This window comes from Stigmatopora argus, chromosome 15 (genome assembly GCF_051989625.1).
Source record: "Stigmatopora argus isolate UIUO_Sarg chromosome 15, RoL_Sarg_1.0, whole genome shotgun sequence".
Lineage (NCBI taxonomy): Eukaryota > Metazoa > Chordata > Actinopteri > Syngnathiformes > Syngnathidae > Stigmatopora > Stigmatopora argus.
In genome coordinates this window covers 15,095,538-15,117,537 of record NC_135401.1, presented here as the reverse complement: position 1 = coordinate 15,117,537, position 22,000 = coordinate 15,095,538, and the positions used below count along the sequence as shown (strand labels likewise).

At 44.7% G+C, this 22,000-nt stretch overlaps 2 protein-coding genes across 7 annotated transcripts in view; both read right to left on the bottom strand.

The window, feature by feature from the left end:
- LOC144090073 (uncharacterized) overlaps positions 1–2,158 on the bottom strand; it is a 4,693-nt gene extending 2,535 nt beyond the window's left edge. Inside the window, exons 1-2 of the mRNA XM_077621389.1 lie at positions 2,133–2,158; positions 494–1,450 (exon numbers count right to left, since the gene is read on the bottom strand). Coding sequence (XP_077477515.1) covers positions 494–1,450; positions 2,133–2,158 — 983 coding nt within the window. The remainder of the gene's footprint in view (positions 1–493; positions 1,451–2,132) is intronic.
- mgaa (MAX dimerization protein MGA a) overlaps positions 1–22,000 on the bottom strand; it is a 98,475-nt gene that overhangs the window by 5,739 nt on the left and 70,736 nt on the right. For 3 of the 6 annotated variants that reach the window (XM_077620961.1, XM_077620960.1, XM_077620962.1), the window contains 3 exons: positions 9,031–9,142; positions 3,410–3,503; positions 3,051–3,331 (listed from right to left, as the gene is read on the bottom strand). In XM_077620961.1, the coding sequence (XP_077477087.1) occupies positions 3,051–3,331; positions 3,410–3,503; positions 9,031–9,142 (487 nt within the window). Of the gene's footprint in view, positions 1–3,050; positions 3,332–3,409; positions 3,504–8,149; positions 8,361–9,030; positions 9,143–22,000 lie in introns of those variants that run through there. The other 3 variants (XR_013305186.1, XR_013305185.1, XM_077620964.1) reach the window with 3 other exon arrangements.

Genomic DNA, 22,000 nt, shown 5'->3' with positions numbered 1-22,000 from the left:
CTCGCTCTCTGTCTCTCGCTCTCTGTCTCTCGCTCTCTGTCTCTCGCTCTCTGTCTCTCGCTCGCTCTGTCTCTCTCTGGCTCTGTCTGTCTCTGTCTCTCGCTCGCTCTGTCTGTCTCTGTCTCTCGCCCTCTATCTCTCGCCCGCTGTCTCTCGCCCGCTGTCTCTCGCCCTCTGTCTCTCGCCCTCTGTCTCTCGCCCTCTGTCTCTCGCCCTCTGTCTCTCGCCCTCTGTCTCTCGCCCTCTGTCTCTCGCCCTCTGTCTCTCGCCCTCTGTCTCTCGCCCTCTGTCTCTCGCCCTCTGTCTCTCGCCCTCTGTCTCTCGCCCTCTGTCTCTCGCCCTCTGTCTCTCGCCCCCTGTCTCTCGCCCCCTGTCTCTCGCCCCCTGTCTCTCGCCCCCTGTCTCTCGCCCCCTGTCTCTCGCCCCCTGTCTCTCGCCCCCTGTCTCTCGCCCCCTGTCTCTTGCCCCCTGTCTCTCGCCCCCTGTCTCTCGCCCTCTGTCTCTCGCCCTCTGTCTCTCGCCCTCTGTCTCTTGCCCTCTGTCTCTCGCCCTCTGTCTCTGGCCCTCTGTCTCTGGCTCTCTGTCTCTGGCTCTCTGTCTCTCGCTCTCTGTCTCTCGCTCTCTGTCTCTCTCTCTGTCTGTCTTTCTGTCTCTCTGTCTCTCTGTCTGTCTCTCTGTCTCTCTCTCTGTCTCTCTGCCTCTCTGGCTCTCTGCCTCTCTGGCTCTCTCGCTCTCTGCCTCTCTCTCTTGCTCTCTGCCTCTCCCTTTCTCTCGCTCTCTGCCTCTCCCTTTCTCTCGCTCTCTGCCTCTCCCTTTCTCTTGCTCTCTGCCTCTCTCTCTCGCTCTCTGCCCCTCTCTCTCGCTCTCTGCCTCTTTCTCTCTCGCTCTCTGCCTCTTTCTCTCTCGCTCTCTGCCTCTTTCTCTCTCGCTCTCTGCCTCTTTCTCTCTCGCTCTTTGCCGCTCTCTCACTCTCTGCCGCTCTCTCTCGCTCTGTCTCTGCCTCTCTCCGTCTGTCTCTGCATCTCTCTCTCTCACTGTCTCTACCTCTCTCTCGCTCTCTCTCTGCCTCTCTCTCGCTCTGTCTCGGCCTCTCTCTCTCGCTTGGTCTCTGCCTCTGTCTCTACCTCTCTCTCGCTCTCTCTCTGCCTCTCTCTCGCTCTGTCTCGGCCTCTCTCTCTCGCTTGGTCTCTGCCTCTGTCTCTCCCTGTCTCGTGCTCTGTCTCTGCCTGCGTGTCGCGCTCTGTCTCGGCATCTCTCTCTCTCTCTCTCTCTCTCTCTCTCTCTCTCTCTCTCTCTCTCTCTCTCTCGGTCTCTGCCTCTCCCTGTCTCGCGCTCTGTCTCTGCCTCTGCCTGCGTGTTGCGCTCTGTCTCGGCCTGTCTCTCGCTCGGTCTCTGCCTCTGTCTCTGCCTGCATGTTGCGCTCTGTCTCTGCTTCTGCCTTGCCTTCTCGCTGCCTCACGCTCTAGCTGCCTCTGCCTGCGTGTCGCACTCTCTCTCTAAATCCCGCCTCTACCTTTTTCCGGTACAAAACTGTTGTTGTGGAATTGCTTTCCCATTTTTTTTTTTGATATTCAGGGTATGTGTTAGGGTTATTAGTCTCAAATTTATTATATATTTGCTTGGAATGAAGAACACTTTGATTTACTTAGCTTATTAACATTAAAAAAAGTCATTTTTAGTACATCTGCTTTCAACCGTGATAAACAACGGGAAGATCGCTCCTCTCTCCAGCTGGACTTCTCAAAATTGTTTTGAGAAACATCGACTTCTGATAGTGTGTTTCACAACACTCCCTTGGGAAGATCCAGAGGACTTACAATTGTTTTGACTTCTGACAGTGTTGTCCACAGCCCTCCCTCGGGAAGATCCTGCAGACCTTCAATTGTTTTGAGAACTGAGATGCATGTTGTAAATCTTATGTAATAAATAAGCAAGAGAGGCATCGATTCGAGAGAATGATCTTGTCCAAAGGCACGTGAGGATCGATTCTCTCTTGCAAGAACCCGGTTATGAGTCAGATGTTTGTTTTATTTGTGAGTGCATTTGGGAATGCCTAAAGGGTGAACCTATCAGTATGAAAAGTCTCCATTATCGATAACCCAAGTTACGAAACGTCAGAATAAATTGGCTACCTTCCAACACATCGCTGGCCTTCCATTGGCTAGAAAAAAGCTGCGTCTCCATGATGCGGGAACTCAGGTTATCGCGCTCTAGGTGGATGTTAGAACTAGCCCATGAAGGGGTAAAAGAAACCGGGTCCGATAGGAGGGAACGCCGCTAACACGACATAAAAATGGTGCGCTCCCGGCGGATGCCTGGTCGGGTAGCAGCCACCGGCGGAGTATGAGCGCGACGGTCCAACAAAAAGCCCCTTTTCTGGGCACTTTTTCATCTTCTTCCGTTATCATAGAGGAGTGCCTCCACCCGACGGTGAGTTCTTCCTTTGACCTTCCTTTATTAGGGAGTTGTTTTGTTTTCTTATCTTTTTATCTATTCGTTTTTTTGGTTTTAGGTTTCAGGAGTGGTATTAAAGACTGTGGAAAGAATTATGCTAATTCAAAGTAAAATATGTCCAGTTTTACAGTTACAAAAATACTTCTAGAGTAGATTAATTTTCTAAGTAGAGGTACCCCTGTAAAATACTGATCAAAATTTTGAATATCTGCTCTTAAACAGGAAAAAAAATTAAGGGTTCGAGACAATGATTGAAGTGCTAACAATCCGAAATTGTTTCTTTATAAATGCATTTTTACATTAAAAAAACATTTTACTGATTCAATCCAAAAATTTATTTTGGATATTTTATTTATTTTGATAGAGTTGTCATGCCTACAGAAAGATAAAAATCTAGTACAATCATGTTTCAGTGGCACTGACAGGGATATATATTTCCATTCCAATTGATTTGGGAGAGGCTAGCATAAAAACAAGTAAATTGTATAATATGCACACCCATTTGTGTAGAAGAGGACAACTGAGGTGTGTACTCCGCCATGGGCGGAGTGAGTGTCAGGAAGTGAATTTTTCCACTCATGCATTTAATGACTTACCAGTCTCATTGCGGGAAAGGCCATGATTCTTGCTTCGAAACAAGATGTTAGGTACAGTCTTGATTTGATTCGTCGCTCTTGGTGAGCAGTCAAAGTCGGTGTGTGTGGATTTTGGTGGGTTGGGGGACAGGGCAACTGGGCTAGGGTGAGGAGGAGCTTGTTCCCCTGGAGATGCGCAAGTCGACGCAACAAATGGGGTTGCCGGAGTGATGGTTGAGGTGGTCTGCCCATGGGAGTGTGAGGGAGAAGACAAAGATGTGTCCGGGATGATGATGGTGTCACTGTTTGAGGTCAGGCAATCCAGTTTTATTTATCGTTAGCAGGTTTTGACATCATCAGTTGCTGTTAAGGAACCTTACCTGTTACCTCTGTAAGCATGATTGGTCATCTTGTTGACATCATCTCCCATTTTTTCTGAACTACCTGTCTGGCAGGTGTTACGGTGGCTGTCACCTGTTGTTGACAAGAAAACTGTATCAGTTGGGAATGTTTATGTAATTCCCTACAAAATAATTATGTATATTTGTACAAAATGGCTACATTTGTGAGAAGCTAAATTATTTACTTGCCAACTTGATGTTAAGACCCTTGTTTTTTAGGCTAATCAAGTGTGACTTGACAAATTCTAAAAATAATTTTTAAAAATCGACCACAAAGCTTCTATGCAAACAAATTTCTAGCTAGGTAGCAAAAAGCAAGTTAAGTGAGTTTGTGAGGCACTATTGGGTTTTTATGGCAAAAGAAGGCTCTGTCTATTGCTTGCTGACATTACAAAACGAGGTAAGAGGAAGGTTAGGCTCTAATCCGGATCATCTCGGTCACTGGTAGCAGACGAAAACATCAATGTCGACTGCTAATACTCTTATGTTTTAAGCATCATATGCGCATGCGCATTCCCCTTCTACACAGCGCGTCAGCAAGCAATGTACCCAGACAGTCAAGCTGTCAGCGTCATACAGCGACATCTACAGAATCTTGAATTTAGTGCATACAAAAGGCGCACCGACTGATAGGGGACTACGTCCATTTTGGAGAAAATTTGACTTTTAAGTGTTCCCAATGTGAGCAAATATGTGCTGTGTGGCACTTGTACGGTTTATTATCACTAAATAAGAGGACTTGCAATCATTAATACGGGGAGCAATTGGCCGAGGTTGATGGGTATGCTAGCCATAAATTTAAAAAGGACAGCCATGCACAGATTACTACAATGACATTTCTGTGTTGACGCCGACAAACGGCTAATCATATTCATCGTGCACTTTATTGCCTAAGAGGGTTCAAGTAAATGCATGCTACAATACAGAAGCCCACTTTAAGAAAGATTCTAAAATAATGGACATTAAAGGTGCCATACGACCAAACTGCTATGCGAGAGCTAAAATTCATCGCGACTGCTGGAACTCGCATTGGCTCTGCTTGTTATGGATTTTTTCCCCATGCATACACCTCACTTAGTGTGTGTCAGACAAATCTCTCATCTCATCTCATTTTCTGAACTGCTTTATGGTCATTAGGGTTGCGGGGGGTGCTGGAGCCTATCCCAGTGGACTCCGGGCCAGAGGTGGGGGACACCCTGAATCGGAGGCCAGCCGATCGCAGGGCACAAGGAGAGAGACAACCATGCACACTGAAACCCATACCTAGGGGCAATTTAGAGTGTCCAATAAGTCCACCATGCATGTTTTTGGAATGTGGGAGTACCCGGAGGAAACCCACGCAGGCCGGGGAGAACATGGAAACTCCATAATGGTGGACGTGACCTGGATTTGAACCCAGGACCCCAGAGCTGTGAGGCCGACACGCTATACACTCGCACTAACGGGCTGCTGTGTCAGACAAATTGCAAACCAAATGTTTTTGCGAATAGAAAAAAAGTAAATGCTATTAGCCACACAATGAAGATAAAATTACAACAACAGAAGTAAACACTTACAACGGAAGGGTTACAACAGATGCAGACATACAACGGTAGATACACTTTGGTAGATCTTTGTGACCATATTTGCTCAGAAGCGCTTTAGTCATCCAGTAGATTCTTGTATGATCTTAACTGCTAACGTTATCATTCAATAGAGATTATTGCAGCGCTGATTTCAGCCGCAACATTGGGCAGTTCGGTATACACCGTATTTACTCGCATATAAGCTGCTTTTGTCGGGCAAAAAAATGACTGAATCGAGGGTATGGCTTATATGCGCTTAAAACACGCACAAAACTGCAAGTTGACGACAATGACGTCACGACAAAATGGCACCGTGACGTCATGATGCACTGGCGCCGCGACGTCATGACGCAAGACAATGCGGCTGATATGGTCATTTATTTCAAAATGAAGAAAAGATTAACAGATAAAACGCTAAACAAAATGTATTTTGATGTCTGTGAATATAATTCAAGGAAAAAAATAAACCATATCATGCATGAAACGTGAAAAAATGTCACGTTCTGGTGGAGGTGTGTGTTTGTGTGTGCGTGTTTCCACCTCCCTCAGAGCCAGCTCTTTTGTGTTAATTTGATAAGCCCTGGGAGGTATATAAGGAGAATGTTTGGTGACGTTGGCGTCGGAGTACTGTTTCTTGCTTGTGCTTACACTTGATCATGTCGTCTCCCTGTCAGTGTGCGTATGTGCTATCCCGGATAGGTTTGTTTCTTTAGTGATTTTTACAAAGTCCTAAGTTTGTATGGCTTTTCTGTTAGTTCTTTTAAAACCCCCAGTTTTGTGCACCAGCACTCCTGTTTCCGTCTACTTCCTGCATCTTCACCGCACACCCGAGGCGATTCATGACAGAAAACTCCGGTTCCAGTAACTGCTTGCTCAGACGCGAGTACACTTACTTGTGTCTGCTTTTGCTCGCTCGGGGCGACACCATCTTACCGTAGTTAAACGTGCTATGACCGTAGCGTTTGCCACGACAGCACATCTACAACAGTTAAGGTTGATCGAAGGTCTTGCGGTTGATCGTTAAATATAAACCTTGATACCTACGTAATGTGTATGCTATTATTGCACCCAGAGTCTTGGTGAACACTACGTATAGCGGTATGGGCATATTTTCTGGTTGTGCTTACGTTACTTCCTTTTTCAATTTGTCCATGTGCAAACAACACCCTCCCTTCCGGGACACAAATGAAATGATTGTACATTTGTGATTATGAAATAAAACAAAATTCCGCTTTGATTTGTTTCTTTTTATTTCTTGTTCGAAAGTGACAACTATTGCAGTACAGTGGTACCGCGACATACGATCGTAATCCGTTCCGAGACTGAGATCATATGTCGAGCTTTTCATAACTCGAGCGAACGTTTTCCATTGAAGTGAATTGAAAACAAATTAATTTGTTTCAACCCTCTGAAAAAAACACCAAAAACAGGATATTGGCTTGGAAAAAATGTTTTATTTCTTCTAATACGCCATATATTGACAAAGTAATAAATAACGAGTGGTTTAATAGTAATAAAATGTGTTTAATAGATAGATAGATAGAGAGAAAATTAGATGCATTTCGCGGAGGGGAGAGACAACGACACACACGGAGGCGGAGGGGGGGGGGCTGTTCGGGGGACTTTATCCATGGCACTTGTAAACGAACAAACAAATTTAAATTAACTTGGATAAATATATACAGACACTCAAACATATGTTTAATGTAACTTTACACAAAACTGAATTCTAGTTTTGTCTTAATCTTTTGTTACCGTCGTTTTCCGGGTTAGCAGTTTGCCACGCCTCCACCCTCACGTTCGCTATCGATGGACTGTTTGTTGTTGTATTTCCTTCAAAATATTCCGAAAATGATGCACACAAATGTCGTCACAATAGGATAACGCACGACCACTTGCCAACAAGAAATAGGCTTAAATGAGCGATCGCGGGAGCTTCTTTCCTTAGAAAGAATAACAGGAAATGCAATAGCTGAGCTTACCCACGTATTGATTGTGGGTAATGAAGTTTTATTCTGAGAAAGGGTGCCATTGCCTATGGGTGTTGTGTGCACAAGTATACTTCATTACCCAGAAAGCCCTCTTTTTGTCCGCGCATGCGCGTTGTGCGTTTCCTGGTCGAAACTCGTCTGAATAAATCGTTCAGTCCTCGTAGATATAGTAGTTATACACGAAAGAGATGCGGCAAAAAAGACAGTGCGCTACAATGATAAACAGCCTCTCATGTCATGGCCACCTGGCTTGGTCGCATCTCGAAATTTTAATCGTATCGCGAGCGAATTATTCGATCGAAATTTTCGTCGTACCACGAGGTACCACTGTAATAAGAACCATTGGAAAAAAAATCGAGATACTTCGACATTAGAAGCAATTTGGCTGCCACATCTTAAACTTTTGGTAAGAAAATTGTATTTTATGTAATTAAAAAGCATGGTTCTCTTCAAGATTCTTTTTTCAAATTGAATAATTTGATATTTTGCATTTTAAAAAACAGGCATATTAACTTATATTGACCCTAATAATATGCTTTTGATTCATACAGTAACTCAGAAATAACACGGGTAATGATTTTTCTTAAGATTTTCCCTTCAAAGTAACACATTTGTATTAAAACCATTAATATGGAGGTGAAAATTGAGAATCAGGGGGCGGCTTAAACGTGAGAAATTGTAAAATTCAACAATTTTAAGGCAATTTTAAGGGTGCGGTTTATACACGCAGGCAGGCAGCTTATATGCGAGTACATACGGTATGTGCTTATTTCAGTTATAAGTCTTTCAATGAAGGCACTTTGCTTTTGGAGCACAAAAATCATATCCAAATTATATTTCTTCTTTAGTTCATAACAAGCAGAAGGGACCGGCGAAGCTTGGGGCAGGCTGTTATTGCACGTGTTTTGGTAATCAATTTGTATAAGGAGAAGCTCAGTGGCTGATCGCAATAAAGGATGAAAGTGGAAAAAAATGGACATGATGAATGTGGAACAAATGAAGGGAAAAGCGACTAGCTCAGGTCGGATCAGCGTGGAGTAAATGTTAGCCACGCCAATCCATGTAAACACCCGAGGAGCAACCAGAAGGAAGCCTTTTTGTTTATATAAATAAGGACTCGCTGGCGGACATTCTTCAGAAAATGACGTGGAAAGGCATCCCACCTTACAACTAAATTGGATCAGCGCGGCCAGCACCATCATGTCTCGCTGAGTCTTCCTGTGACGACAGATAAAAGTGTTTTGGCGAGCACCTGGAAACTCGCTGGAATTTTTTCCAAAAATAATGTTTGTAAATGACGTGGAACGGTGTCCTACCTTACGGCCAATCAGCGTCGTGTAAAAACAATGATTCATACATCAACTCTCCTTTCAGCTTTAACAAATAAAAGATTGAGTTTACACACTTAGAGAAGGTGAAGTAATTCAATCACTCGTCTATTAGGATCCGACAGCTGTTTCTGGCCACCATAAAAAATTTCAACTCTACGATGCACGGTTTGGACAAACGTAGCGTGAGAATCTTAACATAACCACATACACACCCACACAATCATCCATAAATCACGCTTTATAAGGATTATAGACAAGAAAAGAAACTTTATTCAATTATTTGGCTCTGTCTAAATGCAATTTGTTTGAATTTCTCTTAATATCACTCCTGCCTCAAACCCATTGCACTTCATAAGGAATGAAAATACGGAATGTGACAAAGACAATATTGATGTTTATTCATTTAGAGCCACTATGTTTTGCAGTGTTTTGGTAATTTTTCAAAAATCTAAAATAATCTTATCATTAATTCGGATACCCTGGTCATGTTAGGTTGTTTTTTTTATGCCTGCAGAAAAATACCTTTCAAGCCGCGGAATTCAAGATTCTCCGCCGTGTAATTGGAACTGCTGATTTATGGGGGACTAACTAAAGTAGATTTTTTTAAATAACCGGAATTGTAGCAAAATTAATGAGACAGTATTTTATAGGAACTGAGTACCAATTGATTAATAAAGTGGTGACAAAAGTAAAATACAAGAGGTTCAACCCACATTGAGGAGGAATAAGGATGGCCATCAAGCGGTTCCTCTGCCTGGTCAGTGCCAATTTTTTCCTCTTCATACGCTTCCCTTTAATTTTGAGCTTCTGAATCACTTGGATTGCCTGAAACCAACAACAGGCAGCAAAAGTAATGACACTGAACTTACTGATCTGGGAGGACAGGCCATCGGGCGTACCGGTTAATGCCCAGTGGGCCGACACAGAGATGGCGATAAAACGATAACGATAATTATCGTGAAATATTTTTTAATTCGTGTTGCTGTATGTATATTTTTGACCCAGCAGTTTTGATCACTTTTTCTGTTAACCTATAATAAAGTCACAAAAGAACCAAACTTCATGAATGTTTTTGTGACAAAGAAGTAAGTATCTATTCCAATCACTCTCAGAGAAAAATCAGAGTTGTAGAAATAACTGGAAACTCAAGAGAGCCATGACATTAGGTTCTTCACAAGTGTATGTAAACTTTTGACCACAACTGTAGGTACAACTGGGGGATAAAACGATAACAATAACTTTCGTGAAATAATTTTTGTCAACGATAATAGTAAAAACCTACGATAAGAAAAAATATAATTTAAAACTGTAATTACACCACCCGACCACCACAGATAACACTGTTGCAAGATGAATGCTAGTTCCAGACCAACACTCAGAAGAAGAGGATGACGAGGAAACGTGTTTTTAGCATGTTAGCAATAGAGGCTAACACGGAGCATGAACGCAAGACGATAACACGGCCTGAATACGCGATTATGAGATAAAAGCCGACCCACTAAAAGACTAACTGAAAATGTCCTTAACCCACTGTCCTGATTTGGGGACAGCCTGTAATATTTCCTTACTTAATATCAAGATGTTTACCCATTTCATGTAAATGTTCTGAAAGCGTTGCAGAAATCTAAAACTTATTTTGGGTTAAAATGGGTTAAATTCATCCAAAGTTTTTTATTTTTTATTTTTGTAAATGTGAGGTAAATCTTTCTTTTTGTGAGGCTGAAAGTAATCTGCTTGCCAAAGGTGATTGGAGTTGATTATTTTATTTATTTCATATTGCACAGCAACTTTTGGTTTGAAGGCAAATTTTCTGCAGATTTTATTCTTTACTTTTCATAGTGTAAGGAGGGAGTTGACTTATCTTTATTGCACAACATAACAATAAAAATACTTTTTAGAATCACATTTCATATTCTCTTTTCTTATAAAGTAAGGTAACATAGTAACTTTCATATTTGAATAAGGAGGAAAGTAATTTATTTACTTATTCACAGAAGTTTGAAGTTTCACATTTGACACAAAAAAGATGTGATAGTTCTCGATAGACTCGTATTTTAATTTTAATTTTTTATCGTAATAACAATTTTTGTCATATCGGCCAGTTCTAAAGATGGGTATAAAAAATGCAGGGTAGGGGCTAGATCCGCCACATTGTTTGTGTGGCCAGTGAAAGCAAATCATGTTCATCAAATTCAGGATTCTTGTCACTTTAACACCACATTATCATAATAACTGCGTATATACGTCCCTCGGCCGATGCGACAGTCGCCCGCGAGCTGCTTCACGCCACTGTGTCCCGGCTGCAAACGTCACACCCCCAGTCTCTCCTTCTTATCTCTGGTGATTTTAACCATGCTCCCTTGGCTTCTACTCTCCCCACCTTCACTCAGTTTGTGAAGTGCCACACCAGGGAACAAAAAACTCTGGACCTGCTGTATGCCAACACAAAGGAGGCATACAGCTCAGTCCCCCTCCCCCCACTGGGCCGCTCAGACCACAACCTGGTCCATCTGATCCCCACCTACATCCCTATGGTGAGGAAAATAAAACCTACCACGAGGATCATACAAAGATGGACCGAGGAGACCAGCATGGTACTGAGGGACTGTTTTGAGACCACTGACTGGGAGGTGCTGTGCAATTCACATGCTAATGACATTGACAGCTTGACCGACTGCATCACAGACTATATTAACTTCTGTGTTGAGAACATTGTACCCTCCAAGAAGGTCCGTTGTTTCTCCAACAATAAGCCGTGGGTCACCAGGGATCTAAGGGCCCTCCTGAACAAGAAGAGGGCTTTTAGGTCTGGGGAGAAAGAGAGCCTGAAAATGGTCCAGAAGGAGCTGAAGAGAGAGATAAGGAAGGGAAAGACCATCTACAGGAGGAAGCTGGAGAACCAACTCCAGAGAGGCAACACCAAAGAGGTCTGGAGGAGCTTGAGGACCATTTCGGGCCATGGAGGCAACAGCGAGAGAGACCCGGAGTCCGGTGGCAGGGAGTGGGCCAATGAACTGAATCAGTTCTTTAACAGATTCAGTCCTGCCCCCACTCCCCTGACCCCCCAGACCAGAAGCAACGCTCCCCCCTCGTTCTCCTCCTCCTCCTCTTCCTCCCCCTCTTCCACCGGTCTCTGCATTACTGTCGATCAGGTGATAAAACAGCTCAAGAAGATCGAGGCAAGGAAGGCTACCGGTCCAGACGGCCTCAGCTCCAGACTACTGAGAGAGTGTGCGGATCAGCTTGGTATAGTGATTCTGCATATTTTCAACCTCAGCCTCAGTCTGCAGAAGGTCCCCACCTAGTGGAAAACTTCCTGCATGGTCCCAGTTCCTAAGACTGCGTACCCCAGGGAGCCAAACCACTTCAGGCCGGTAGCATTAACCTCTCACCTGATCAAGACATTGGAGAGAATCATCCTCAATCACCTCAGCCCCCTGATGAATGCAGAGCTGGACCCTCTGCAGTTCGCCTATCGTCCAGGCATTGGTGTGGAAGATGCTACCACCTACCTGATGCACAGGTCTCTTTCACACCTGGAGAACGCGGGAAGCACGCTGAGAATGATGTTTTTTGACCTCTCCAGTGCGTTCAACACCATTCAGCCGGTTCTACTGAGAGGGAAACTGGAAGAGGCTGGAGTAAGGAACCACCTAGCCGCATGGATCATCGACTTCCTCACTGACAGACCACAATATGTGAGACTCCAGGACTGTACGTCTGATGTGGTAGCTTGCAGCACGGGGGCCCCACAAGGCACAGTGCTCTCTCCACTCCTCTTCTCCCTCTACACATCGGACTTTAAACATAATACAGACACCTGCCACCTCCAGAAGTTCTCTGACGACACCGCTATTGTTGGACGAGTGACGGACGGGAACGACCTGGAGTACAGGGGAGTCATCACAGCATTTGTTGACTGGTGTAGGCAAAACCACCTCTACATCAACACCAGTAAGACAAAGGAAATGGTCATCGATTTTCGGAGGAATCCTCAACAGACCACTCAGGTGAACATCCAGGGTACAGACATTGAAATCGTGGAGAATTTTAAGTACCTGGGTGTTCACCTCAACAACAAACTAGACTGGTCCACAAACACAGATGCCCTGTACAAAAGGGGCCAGAGCCGCCTCTACCTACTGAGGAGTCTACGGTCCTTTGGAGTGTGCAGGACACTGCTGAGAACTTTCTACGACACTGTGGTGGCATCTACAGTGTTTTATGCAGTGCTTTGTTGGGGATGCGGGAGCACGGAGAGGGACAGGAACAGGCTGAATAAGCTGGTCAGGAGGGCCAGCTCTGTTCTGGGCTGTCCTTTGGACTCTGTGGAGGAAGTGGGAGAGCGGAGGATGCTGACCAGGATGATGTCCATCATGGACAGCACCTCCCACCCCCTGCATGAGTCTGTGGAGTCCCTCCGAAGCTCCTTTAGCAATAGACTGCGGCACCCTCATTGCAGGAAGGAGCGCTTCCGCAGATCCTTCCTCCCATCAGCTGTCAGGCTCTTTAACAAAAAAATGGCTGTGTGTTAAGACCTACCGTATGCATGCATCTACATTTATGTGTATGTATGTATATATGTGCTAAGCAACACGCTTATTTAATTATATATTTATTCATGTATTTATTTCTTGACCTACTTATTACCTATCTATTCATGTCTAAAATGCCTTTGCTATTCCTGCATCCTCACCCTCTTGCCACTGGAACAACGAAATTTCCCGAATACGGGATGAATAAAGTTATCCAATCCAATCCAATCCAATCCAATCCAATTCTTATCCCCAAGTTGGCCAACCTAGGGGTCCCACCTTCCAGATGCTCCTGGATTGAGACTTTCTGATCAATCGACCCCAGTATGTGCAGCTGGGTCGCCACCTCTCATCTGCCCGAACGCTTAGCACTGGCTCACCCCAAGTCTGTGTACTTAGTCCACTACTCTACTCGCTCTACACACACAACTGCAGACCCACGCACCCAGAGAACATCATTGTGAAATTTGCGAACAATAAAACAATGGTGGGGATGATCACAGGGGGGATAAGACGGCCTACAGACTCAGCAAGTGGTGCACTCTCAACAACTTGGCGCTTAACGTCTCCAAAAGCAGAGAACTCATCCTGGACTTTCGACAGAACAAAGCAGCTCAGTCGCCCCTGTATATTAATGGTGATTGTGTGGAGCAAGTAGAGACTTTCAAATTCCTTGGAGTCCACATCTTTGCGTTATTATGCTATTGCTGTGTCACGAAAATACTAATACTTTAACCTGGGAGAAAATTAAAAAAAACTGTTGTTTATTCATGTTGGGAGTGAATGGAGTTGTCAGAAAGCTGATTTGAAATCTATTAATAAAGTTTGGCTGAACTATCTGACTGTTTTGTTGACATTCCCTTTAGCGCAGCACCATCTAGTGGTAATGCGGAGCGGTGCGGTTTTAAAAGCGTTGCATCCTGTGTGTTTCAAATACAGAAATAGCACTCGTTACTGACACTGCGCCTTTAAATGCGATGCGCCATATAGTCGTGAAAATACGGTATATATTAATTTTCTATGTGTCTGCTTGTTTGTTGTTGCGTCCATAGACTGGCGAGTGGAGCGACTTGGCACTGAAGGAATACAATCACCATAGAACTCATCCTGGACTTCAGGCGGAACAAGACCACTTCACTCTGCTGACCTACTTATATATTCATTTCTTATGTATTGTTTATTTATTTGTCTGTCTGTTGTTATTTGTGCACTATGTGGTGAAATCTTTAAATCCCATTATACTTGTGGCAATGAGCCACCTGGAACACCATGGGAATTACGTGAGGATGCTTTTCATTGACTATAGCTCAGCCTTCAACACCATGAAACCGGACATTCTGACTGACAAACTCTCCCACCTTGAACTATCCTCCTCCATCTGATGTTGGATAAAGAACTTCCTAACCAACCGACCACAAACTGTTAGACTTGGTTCCCACCTTTCTTCCTCCATTACACTGAGCACTGGCTCCCCTCAAGGCTGTGTACTGAGTCCTCTTCTGTACTCCCTGTACACTTATGACTGTACACCAACCCACCAGTCTAACTACATCATCAAATTTGCTGATGACACCACTGTGGTCGGACTCATCTCAGAAGGGGATGACGCAGCCTATAGAGACGAGGTCAACAAACTGTCTTCGTGGTGCTCGGTGAACAACCGCACACTGAACAACACAAAAACTAAAGAAATAATCCTGGACTTCCGCAAACAGAGCACAGATCTGGCCCCACTCCTCATAAATGGAGTTCGTGTAGACAGGGTCCAGTCCTTTAAATTCCTGGGGGTCCACGTCACGGACAAGCTCTCCTGGTCCACAAACACCACGGCAGTAGTGAAGAAGGCCCAGAAACGACTCCATTTCCTGAGGGTACTCAGGAGAAACAACTTGGACACTAAGCTTCTGGTAACTTTCTATAAAGCCACTGTGGAGAGCATCCTGGCATACGGCATTACATTACAGTGTGGTACGCTGGAGGCACGGCAGCAGACAAAAAGGCCATGCAGAGAGTGATTATCACTGCCCAGAGAATCGTCGGCTGCTCTCTGCCCTCACTGGAAGATATTGCCAGCCCTCGTTACCTCAGCAGAGCCGGGAACATTGTTGGGGACCCGGACCACCCTGGTCACAACCTGTTCCAGCTGCTTCCCTCTGGCAGGCGCTACCGGTCTCACAAAGCACGGACAAAGAGGCTTAAGGACAGCCTTTCCCACAGCCATCAGGACTCTGAATTTGCAGTAGCACGACACACAATCCCCTCTGTGTAACAACTTCGGGGTGAGGAAACATGAAGGACGTTGGGCGGTGATCTGCCTCCTGCTGGCTGACTGAAGGTAAGTAAGCAGACAGTGGGAGGTAAGTGATCCATTTTATTCTTTGTTGGCATCGGTGAGGCAAACCTTTTCGCAGTCGCCGGGATTTGGTTGCGCTCGGGAGGTGATGCGATGTATCCATCACGCCAGAGTGCCAGCAAGTCTGAAACTATCACTTGGTTGGGCTCTTGCCTGGGAAAAGCGCACTTTGAATTTCGTCATACGCAGCTGGGTATGATGACAATTAGGCTTTTGTCTAGTCAATGATGATGACAAGCCTAAGTCTGATTTTATTTTATTTAATTTATTTATAATGACAATAAAAGCATTCATTTCAATTCAACGATATCAACATTGTTGTCACTTTTAAAATTTGAATGTTCATGTTTCACTGTTGATAACACCAATCAAAATCAAAAGCCTTTATTGTCATCATACACAGCTGCGTATAACGAAATTGGTGGTGCTACTCCACAAAGTGCGTTTTCACAGTAAAAAAAACATAAATAAGTAATATAAAAATTTAAAGTCATATCTGGCCAGGTAAATTCTAAAATATTGCACAATTTAAGATATTGCACATTGTTATTGCACACCACGAAGTTATTGCACACCCCGAAGTTATTGCACAGAAAGGATTGTGTGTCGTGCTAACGCGAGTTCAGAGTCCTGATGGCTGTGAGAAAAAAACTGTCCCTAAGTCTATTTGTCCGTGCTTTGTGAGACCTGTAGCATCTGCCAGAGGGCAGCAGCTGGAACAGGTTGTGACCAGGGTGGTATGGGTCCCCAACAATGTTCCCGGCTCTGCTGAGGTAGCAAGGGCTGGCAATGTCCTCCAGGGAGGGCAGAGCAGCCGATGATCTTCTGGGCGGTGTTGATCATTCTCTGCATGGCTTTTCTGTTTGCTGCCGTGCTTCCAGCGTACCACACTGTGATGCAGTATGCCAGGATGCTCTCCACAGTGGCTCTATAGAAGGTTACCAGAAGCTTAGTGTCCAAGTTGTTCCTCCCGAGTACCCTCAGAAAATGGAGTCGTTTCTGGGCCTTCTTCACCACTGCGGTGGTGTTTGTAGACCAGGAGAGCTTTTCCGTGACGTGGACCCCCAGGAATTTGAAGGACTGGACCCTGTCTACGCATACTCCATTTTTGAGGAGTGGGGCCAGATCTGTGCTGCGTTTGCAAAAGTCCAGGATTTTTTCTGTAGTTTTCGTGGTGTTTAGTGTGAGATTGTTCACCAAACACCACAAAAACAGTTTGTTGACCTCATCTCAGTGCGCAGACTCATCCCCCCTGAGATGAGTTCGACCACAGTGGTGTCATCGGCAAATCTGATGATGGAGTTAGACTGGTGGGTCGGTGTAGTCATAGGTGTACAGAGAGTATAGAAGAGAACTCTTGGATCGATCCAAGATGGCGGCGCGCACGGGTGCAGCGGCTCTTTGCTCTCCAGTTTGGTGTTTTGTTTTCTCAATCTTATTATTATTTACTAACATCTGCGAGGCAAACTTTTTCTACAGTCGCCAGGATTTACCGTATTTTCACGACTATAAGGCGCACTAAAAAGTCTTAAATTTTCCCCAAAATAGACAGGGCGCCTTATAATGCGGAGCGCCGTGTGTATGCTACGAGCTCCAAAGCCTGATTGAGTGCACTTCCGGCCGATACGCTTCTTATATAGAGAAAAGGCGGACGTGGGTGGGGTCAGGCATGCGGAGGGGGTGTTTAAGAAGACGTTTATAACTGTCGTTCTTGGTTGCCATGTTAATGGACAGAAACTACCACCTATGGTGATTTTTAAGTGAAAGACGCTGCCGAAAGAAAAGTTTCCAGCCGGCGTCATCATGAAGGCAAACCAAAAGGGCTGGATGGACCAGGAGAAAATGAGAGATTGGCTACGTGAGGTGTATGTTAAGAGACCGGATGGCTCGCCGTCACTTTTGATTTGCGACTCCATCCGTGCCCATCTCACAGCAGTGGTGAAAAACCAAGTCAAATGAACTCTGAGCTTGCCGTCATTCCCGGAGGCTTAACTAAAGAACTCCAACCGACATCGGCATCAACCAAGCGTTCAAAGCAAAGCTGCGAGCGGCATGGGAACAATGGATGATAGGTGACAAACACAGCTTTACGAAGAGTAGGAGGCAGCGCCGGGCTAGTTACGCCACTATTTGCGAATGGATTGTGGACCCTTGGACTAACGTGTCTGCTTCCACTGTTGTTCGAGCTTTTGCCAAAGCCGGTATAATTTCTGTGGAGCCACATGGCAATGTGAGTGACTCTGACAATGAAGAGAGGGAACCCGGCGTTTTTGATGAATAATTTGCACAATTGTTCAATTTGGACACAGAAAACGAGGACTTAAATGGATTTGTGGGTGATGCTTGATCAAAAAACGTGAGTACATTGTAAAATGGCTAAGTAAAGTACAACCGAACTCAGTTTTGCTTCCGTTGCCTTTTTAAAAACGTGTTTTTAGCGTGTGTCCGTATGTTTAAGCTGGTGTATGTTTTGCCATGCCTGGCTGCGTGTTTTAGTGCGGTGCGCCTTGTGTGTGTGTCAAATACAGAAATAGCACTTGTTACTGAGACTGCGTCTTTAAATGCGGTGCGCCATATAGTCGTGAAAATATGGTAATTACTCTCGGGAGGAGATGCGATATATCCATCACAACAGATTACCAACGAACCTACAATATCCCCGAGGACATCTCGAGACCACCGGGATCTCCGTGGATAGTCAGCCCACTCAGAGTACGACAGAGGCGGCGAAGGGAAAGAAAGTAAAAGCGCGGATGCCAGGCGGGCATAGCTAAGGAAACAACCGCACAGAGCACCACTTCTGAGTATCTTGTTGACCAACGCCAGATCCATCATCCACAAAATGGACGATTTGGAACTTCAACTTGCTACCAACAGCTTTGTCAGGAACTGCAACATTATTCTCATCACGGAAAGGTGGCTACACCCGCAAATCCCCGACGCCACGGTATTGCTAGCTAGCCGCACGCTACACCGACACGATCGTTCGAAAGAATCAGGGAAAAGCAAGGGGGGGACTTTGCGTGTACATACACGACGACTGGTGCTGCAACAGTAGGATCATTAACACTCACTGCTCCCCTGATTTAGAGCTCTTGGCAGTACGGTGCAGGACCTTCTATCTGCCGAGAGAGCTATCGATTGTCATTGTAATGGCTGTTTACATCCCACCAGATGCTAACATTAGCACGGCACTTGGCGTCCTGCTAGCGACTGTAAACAAACAGCAGCTTGACCACCCCAATGGAGTCTTTATTGTCGCTGGTGACTTCAACAAAGCATGTTTAAAGACTTCTGCCTAAGTTTATCCAGTACGTGAAGTGTCACACCAGAGGAGATAAAACTCTAGACCATGTTTATTCTAACATCAAACATGCTTATAGAGCCACACCCCTCCCTCACCTTGCTAGATCCGACCATCTCTGCCTGTCCCTCACCCCCTCATACATCCCACTCCGGAGGCTAACAAGGCCACAAATAAAGATAATAAAAACATGGCCCGAGGACGCCCTTTCTCAGCAGCAGGACTGTTTTTCCCGCACCATTTGGGAACTTTTTGAACACCACAACCTCCAGGACTAGACGGACACTATACTTTCCTACATCAAAAACTGCATGGACAACGTCACTGTTAATAAACGGATACAGGTTTTTTCTAACCAAAAACCCTGGATGACCAGTAGGACACAGGCACTCATCAAATGCCGTAACACCGCCTTCAGGTCAGTGGACAAGGTACAATACAGCGCTGCCAGAGCAGACCTGAAGAAAGGCATTAAAAAGGCCAAGGCAGCATATGCAAGGAAAATTGAGGAGCACTTCACAGAAAATAACCAAAGAAGATGTGGCAGGGAATACGACATATTACCAATTACAATAACAATGTCTGTTAATGCAGATGCCTCACTAGCAGAGGAACTGAACTGTTTCTTTGCCCGCTTTGAGACTGACAAATCAGACCCAGTCTCAACACATCCACCACCACCCCGCAGCAGTACACTGAAGCTTCAGGAACAGAAATGAGACAGGTACAGCGGACTGTGAACACCAGGAAGGCTGCTAGCCCTGAGGGAGTACTTGGGAAAGTGCTCAAAGCCTGTGCAGACCACCTGACTGGTGTTTTCACAAAGATTTTCAATTGTTCCCTGCAACAATCCATCATCCCATCCTGCCTGAAATCTGCCACCATTATCCCTGTCCCTAAAAAGCCAACCATTGACAGCCTGAATGATTATAGGCCTGTTGCACTTACGCCTGTGATCATGAAGTGCTTTGAAAAGTTGGTCGCCCGCCACATCAGGGATACAATCCCTCCCTCAGTTGACCCTCACCAGTTTGCTTATAGAGCAAATAGGTCCACTGAGGACGCCATCGCTGTACCTCTACACACTGCACTGAGCCACCTGGAGCGCCAAGGGAACTACGTGAGGATGCTTTTCATCAACTATAGCTCAGCCTTCAACGCTATAAAACCGGACTTTCTGACTGACAAACTCTCCCACCTTGGACTATCCTCTTCCATCTGCTGCTGGATTAAGAACTTCTTAACCAACCGACCACAAACTGTTAGACTTGGTATCTTCCTCCATTACACTGAGCACTGGCTCCCCTCAAGGCTGTGTACTGAGTCCTCTTCTGTACTCCCTGTACACATCCGACCGTCCACAAACTGTTAGACTTGGTCCCCACCACCAAGCAAACTGGTGAGGGTCAACTAAGGGAGGGATTGTATCCCTGATGTGGTGGGTGACCAACTTTTCAAAGCACTTCATGAACACAGGCGTAAGTGCAACATGTCTATAATCATTCAGGCTGTCAATGGTTGGCAAAATATATCCAGTCAATTTGGACTGGCCAAACAGACGGAAGCCAATTAATTATTAAATAAACTGAAAGCTGTTGTAACAGTAGAAGGTTGTTGACTGTTTAGTTTGAGTGTTGTAGGTTAGTATGCCAATATTACTCTGTGTTTATTGTAAAAATAGTTCATTTTAGAGCAGATCTGGTTCTGACACTATTAACTAATTTATCACCAGCAAATACTGTATTTTTCGGACTATATGGCACACCACCAATGAACGAGTACTGTCATCCTATACTACTTCGCGGCTTCAGTACATCTCGTTTTTATATTAAGTATCCACATTAAAAATGTTCATAAAAATGCCAAAATTCACGCTGAAACTCACAAACGGTAGAAGGCATTCACATGTGAGATACAAGGAAAATTCCAAGCAAATTTTTGCATTGAGATAGGAGACAAATTTGAGATACGAGCATACGAAATGGTTCCCGATGCGGCCGTCCGAGTGGAGTGGAGTATACAAGAGGTTATTAACTGCTAATTTTTTTTTATTGAGATAACAATTTGTCATATCGGCCAGTTCTACATGAGGCACATTTGCTCAGCCATCCATTTATCTACACATTGATGCCTTTACTCATGAATGTCTCTGAAGATGAAATATTCAGGTTGCGAAAAGCCTCAATGGGAAAATTTTGTCTCATTTTTTCTGAAGCATTTTATCCTCATTAGGGTCGCGGGGGGTGCTGGAGCCAATCCCATCTGTCTCCGGGCAAGAGGCGGGGGACACCCTGAATCGGTGGTCAGCCGCTCGCAGGGCACGAGGAGACGGACAACCATGCACACTCACACCCGTACCTAGGGGCAATTTAGAGTGTCCAATCAGCCTACCATGCATGTTTTTGGAATGTGGGATGAAACCCACGCAGGCCAGGGGAGAATTTGCAAATTCCACACAGATGGACATGACCTGGATTTGAACCCAGGACCCCAGAGCTGTGAGGCCTACGCGCTAATCACTGGGCTGCCATTTTTTTCTTTTTTTCCATCTCTAGATACAAAAAACTGTAATCTGAAAAATTCAAACATCCTCTTGTAGCATCGTGTATTTTATTTTTAAATAGTTGTGATAGATTTGCTCCCCCTGCTGGCCTCCCATTGCCTCAGCAAGGCTGCATCTCCATGAAGCCCAACCCCAAAACACCAGCAGACCATGAGAGTGACCGTCCAAACAAAGTCCCTATCCCGGGAACTTTTTATTCTTGTTTTGGGCGGTGGTAAGTTCCTGATTCGTGTGCCTTCAATCGTGGTTCATCATAGAGTAGATGTAACATGTTGTTTCTTGTTTTCTTAGTGTGCTTAATGCAGCTTGTACTTTGCCTGTCAGAATTTTCACCGGAGAACTTTCTTGTCGTTGCGAATGAAAGAAGCGTGCTCTGTTATCAAAGTGTACAGGACTCTTGCTATCTATCACTCCATGCCTTGGACAAAGTCTTCGCAAAACCTATTAATTTTATTGGCATATCTTTTTTGCTCTTTTTTGTGTTTCATACAAAAATCCGTATATTATTATCATTTTTAAAGGGATTTGAGGTTAGTATTGGAGATCTTAGAACAATTGGAATGATTTAAAGGTTTTTCATGTAAAATGTGTCTCTATTTAAGAAAAAAAGAGCCAAGTTAGGAAACAACTTCTGGAACTAATTAATTTCATAAGTAGAGGTACCACTGTATTCATGTCATTTATGGGTTGGATGAATATTCCTTGAACATTTTACTGGATTAGTATAATACAGAATATGCTCCAACAAAATAGGTTTGAAGTCATTCAGTGTGAACAGAATTCATACATGAGGCATCCTGATTATAAGGTGCGGTGTCAATTTCTCGGAAAATTATAGCATGTTAAGTGAGCTTTGTAATCCGAGAAATACGGCATTAATTTCATTCATTTATATGGGTTTGCAGTCAAGACTTCCCATCAAATGAAA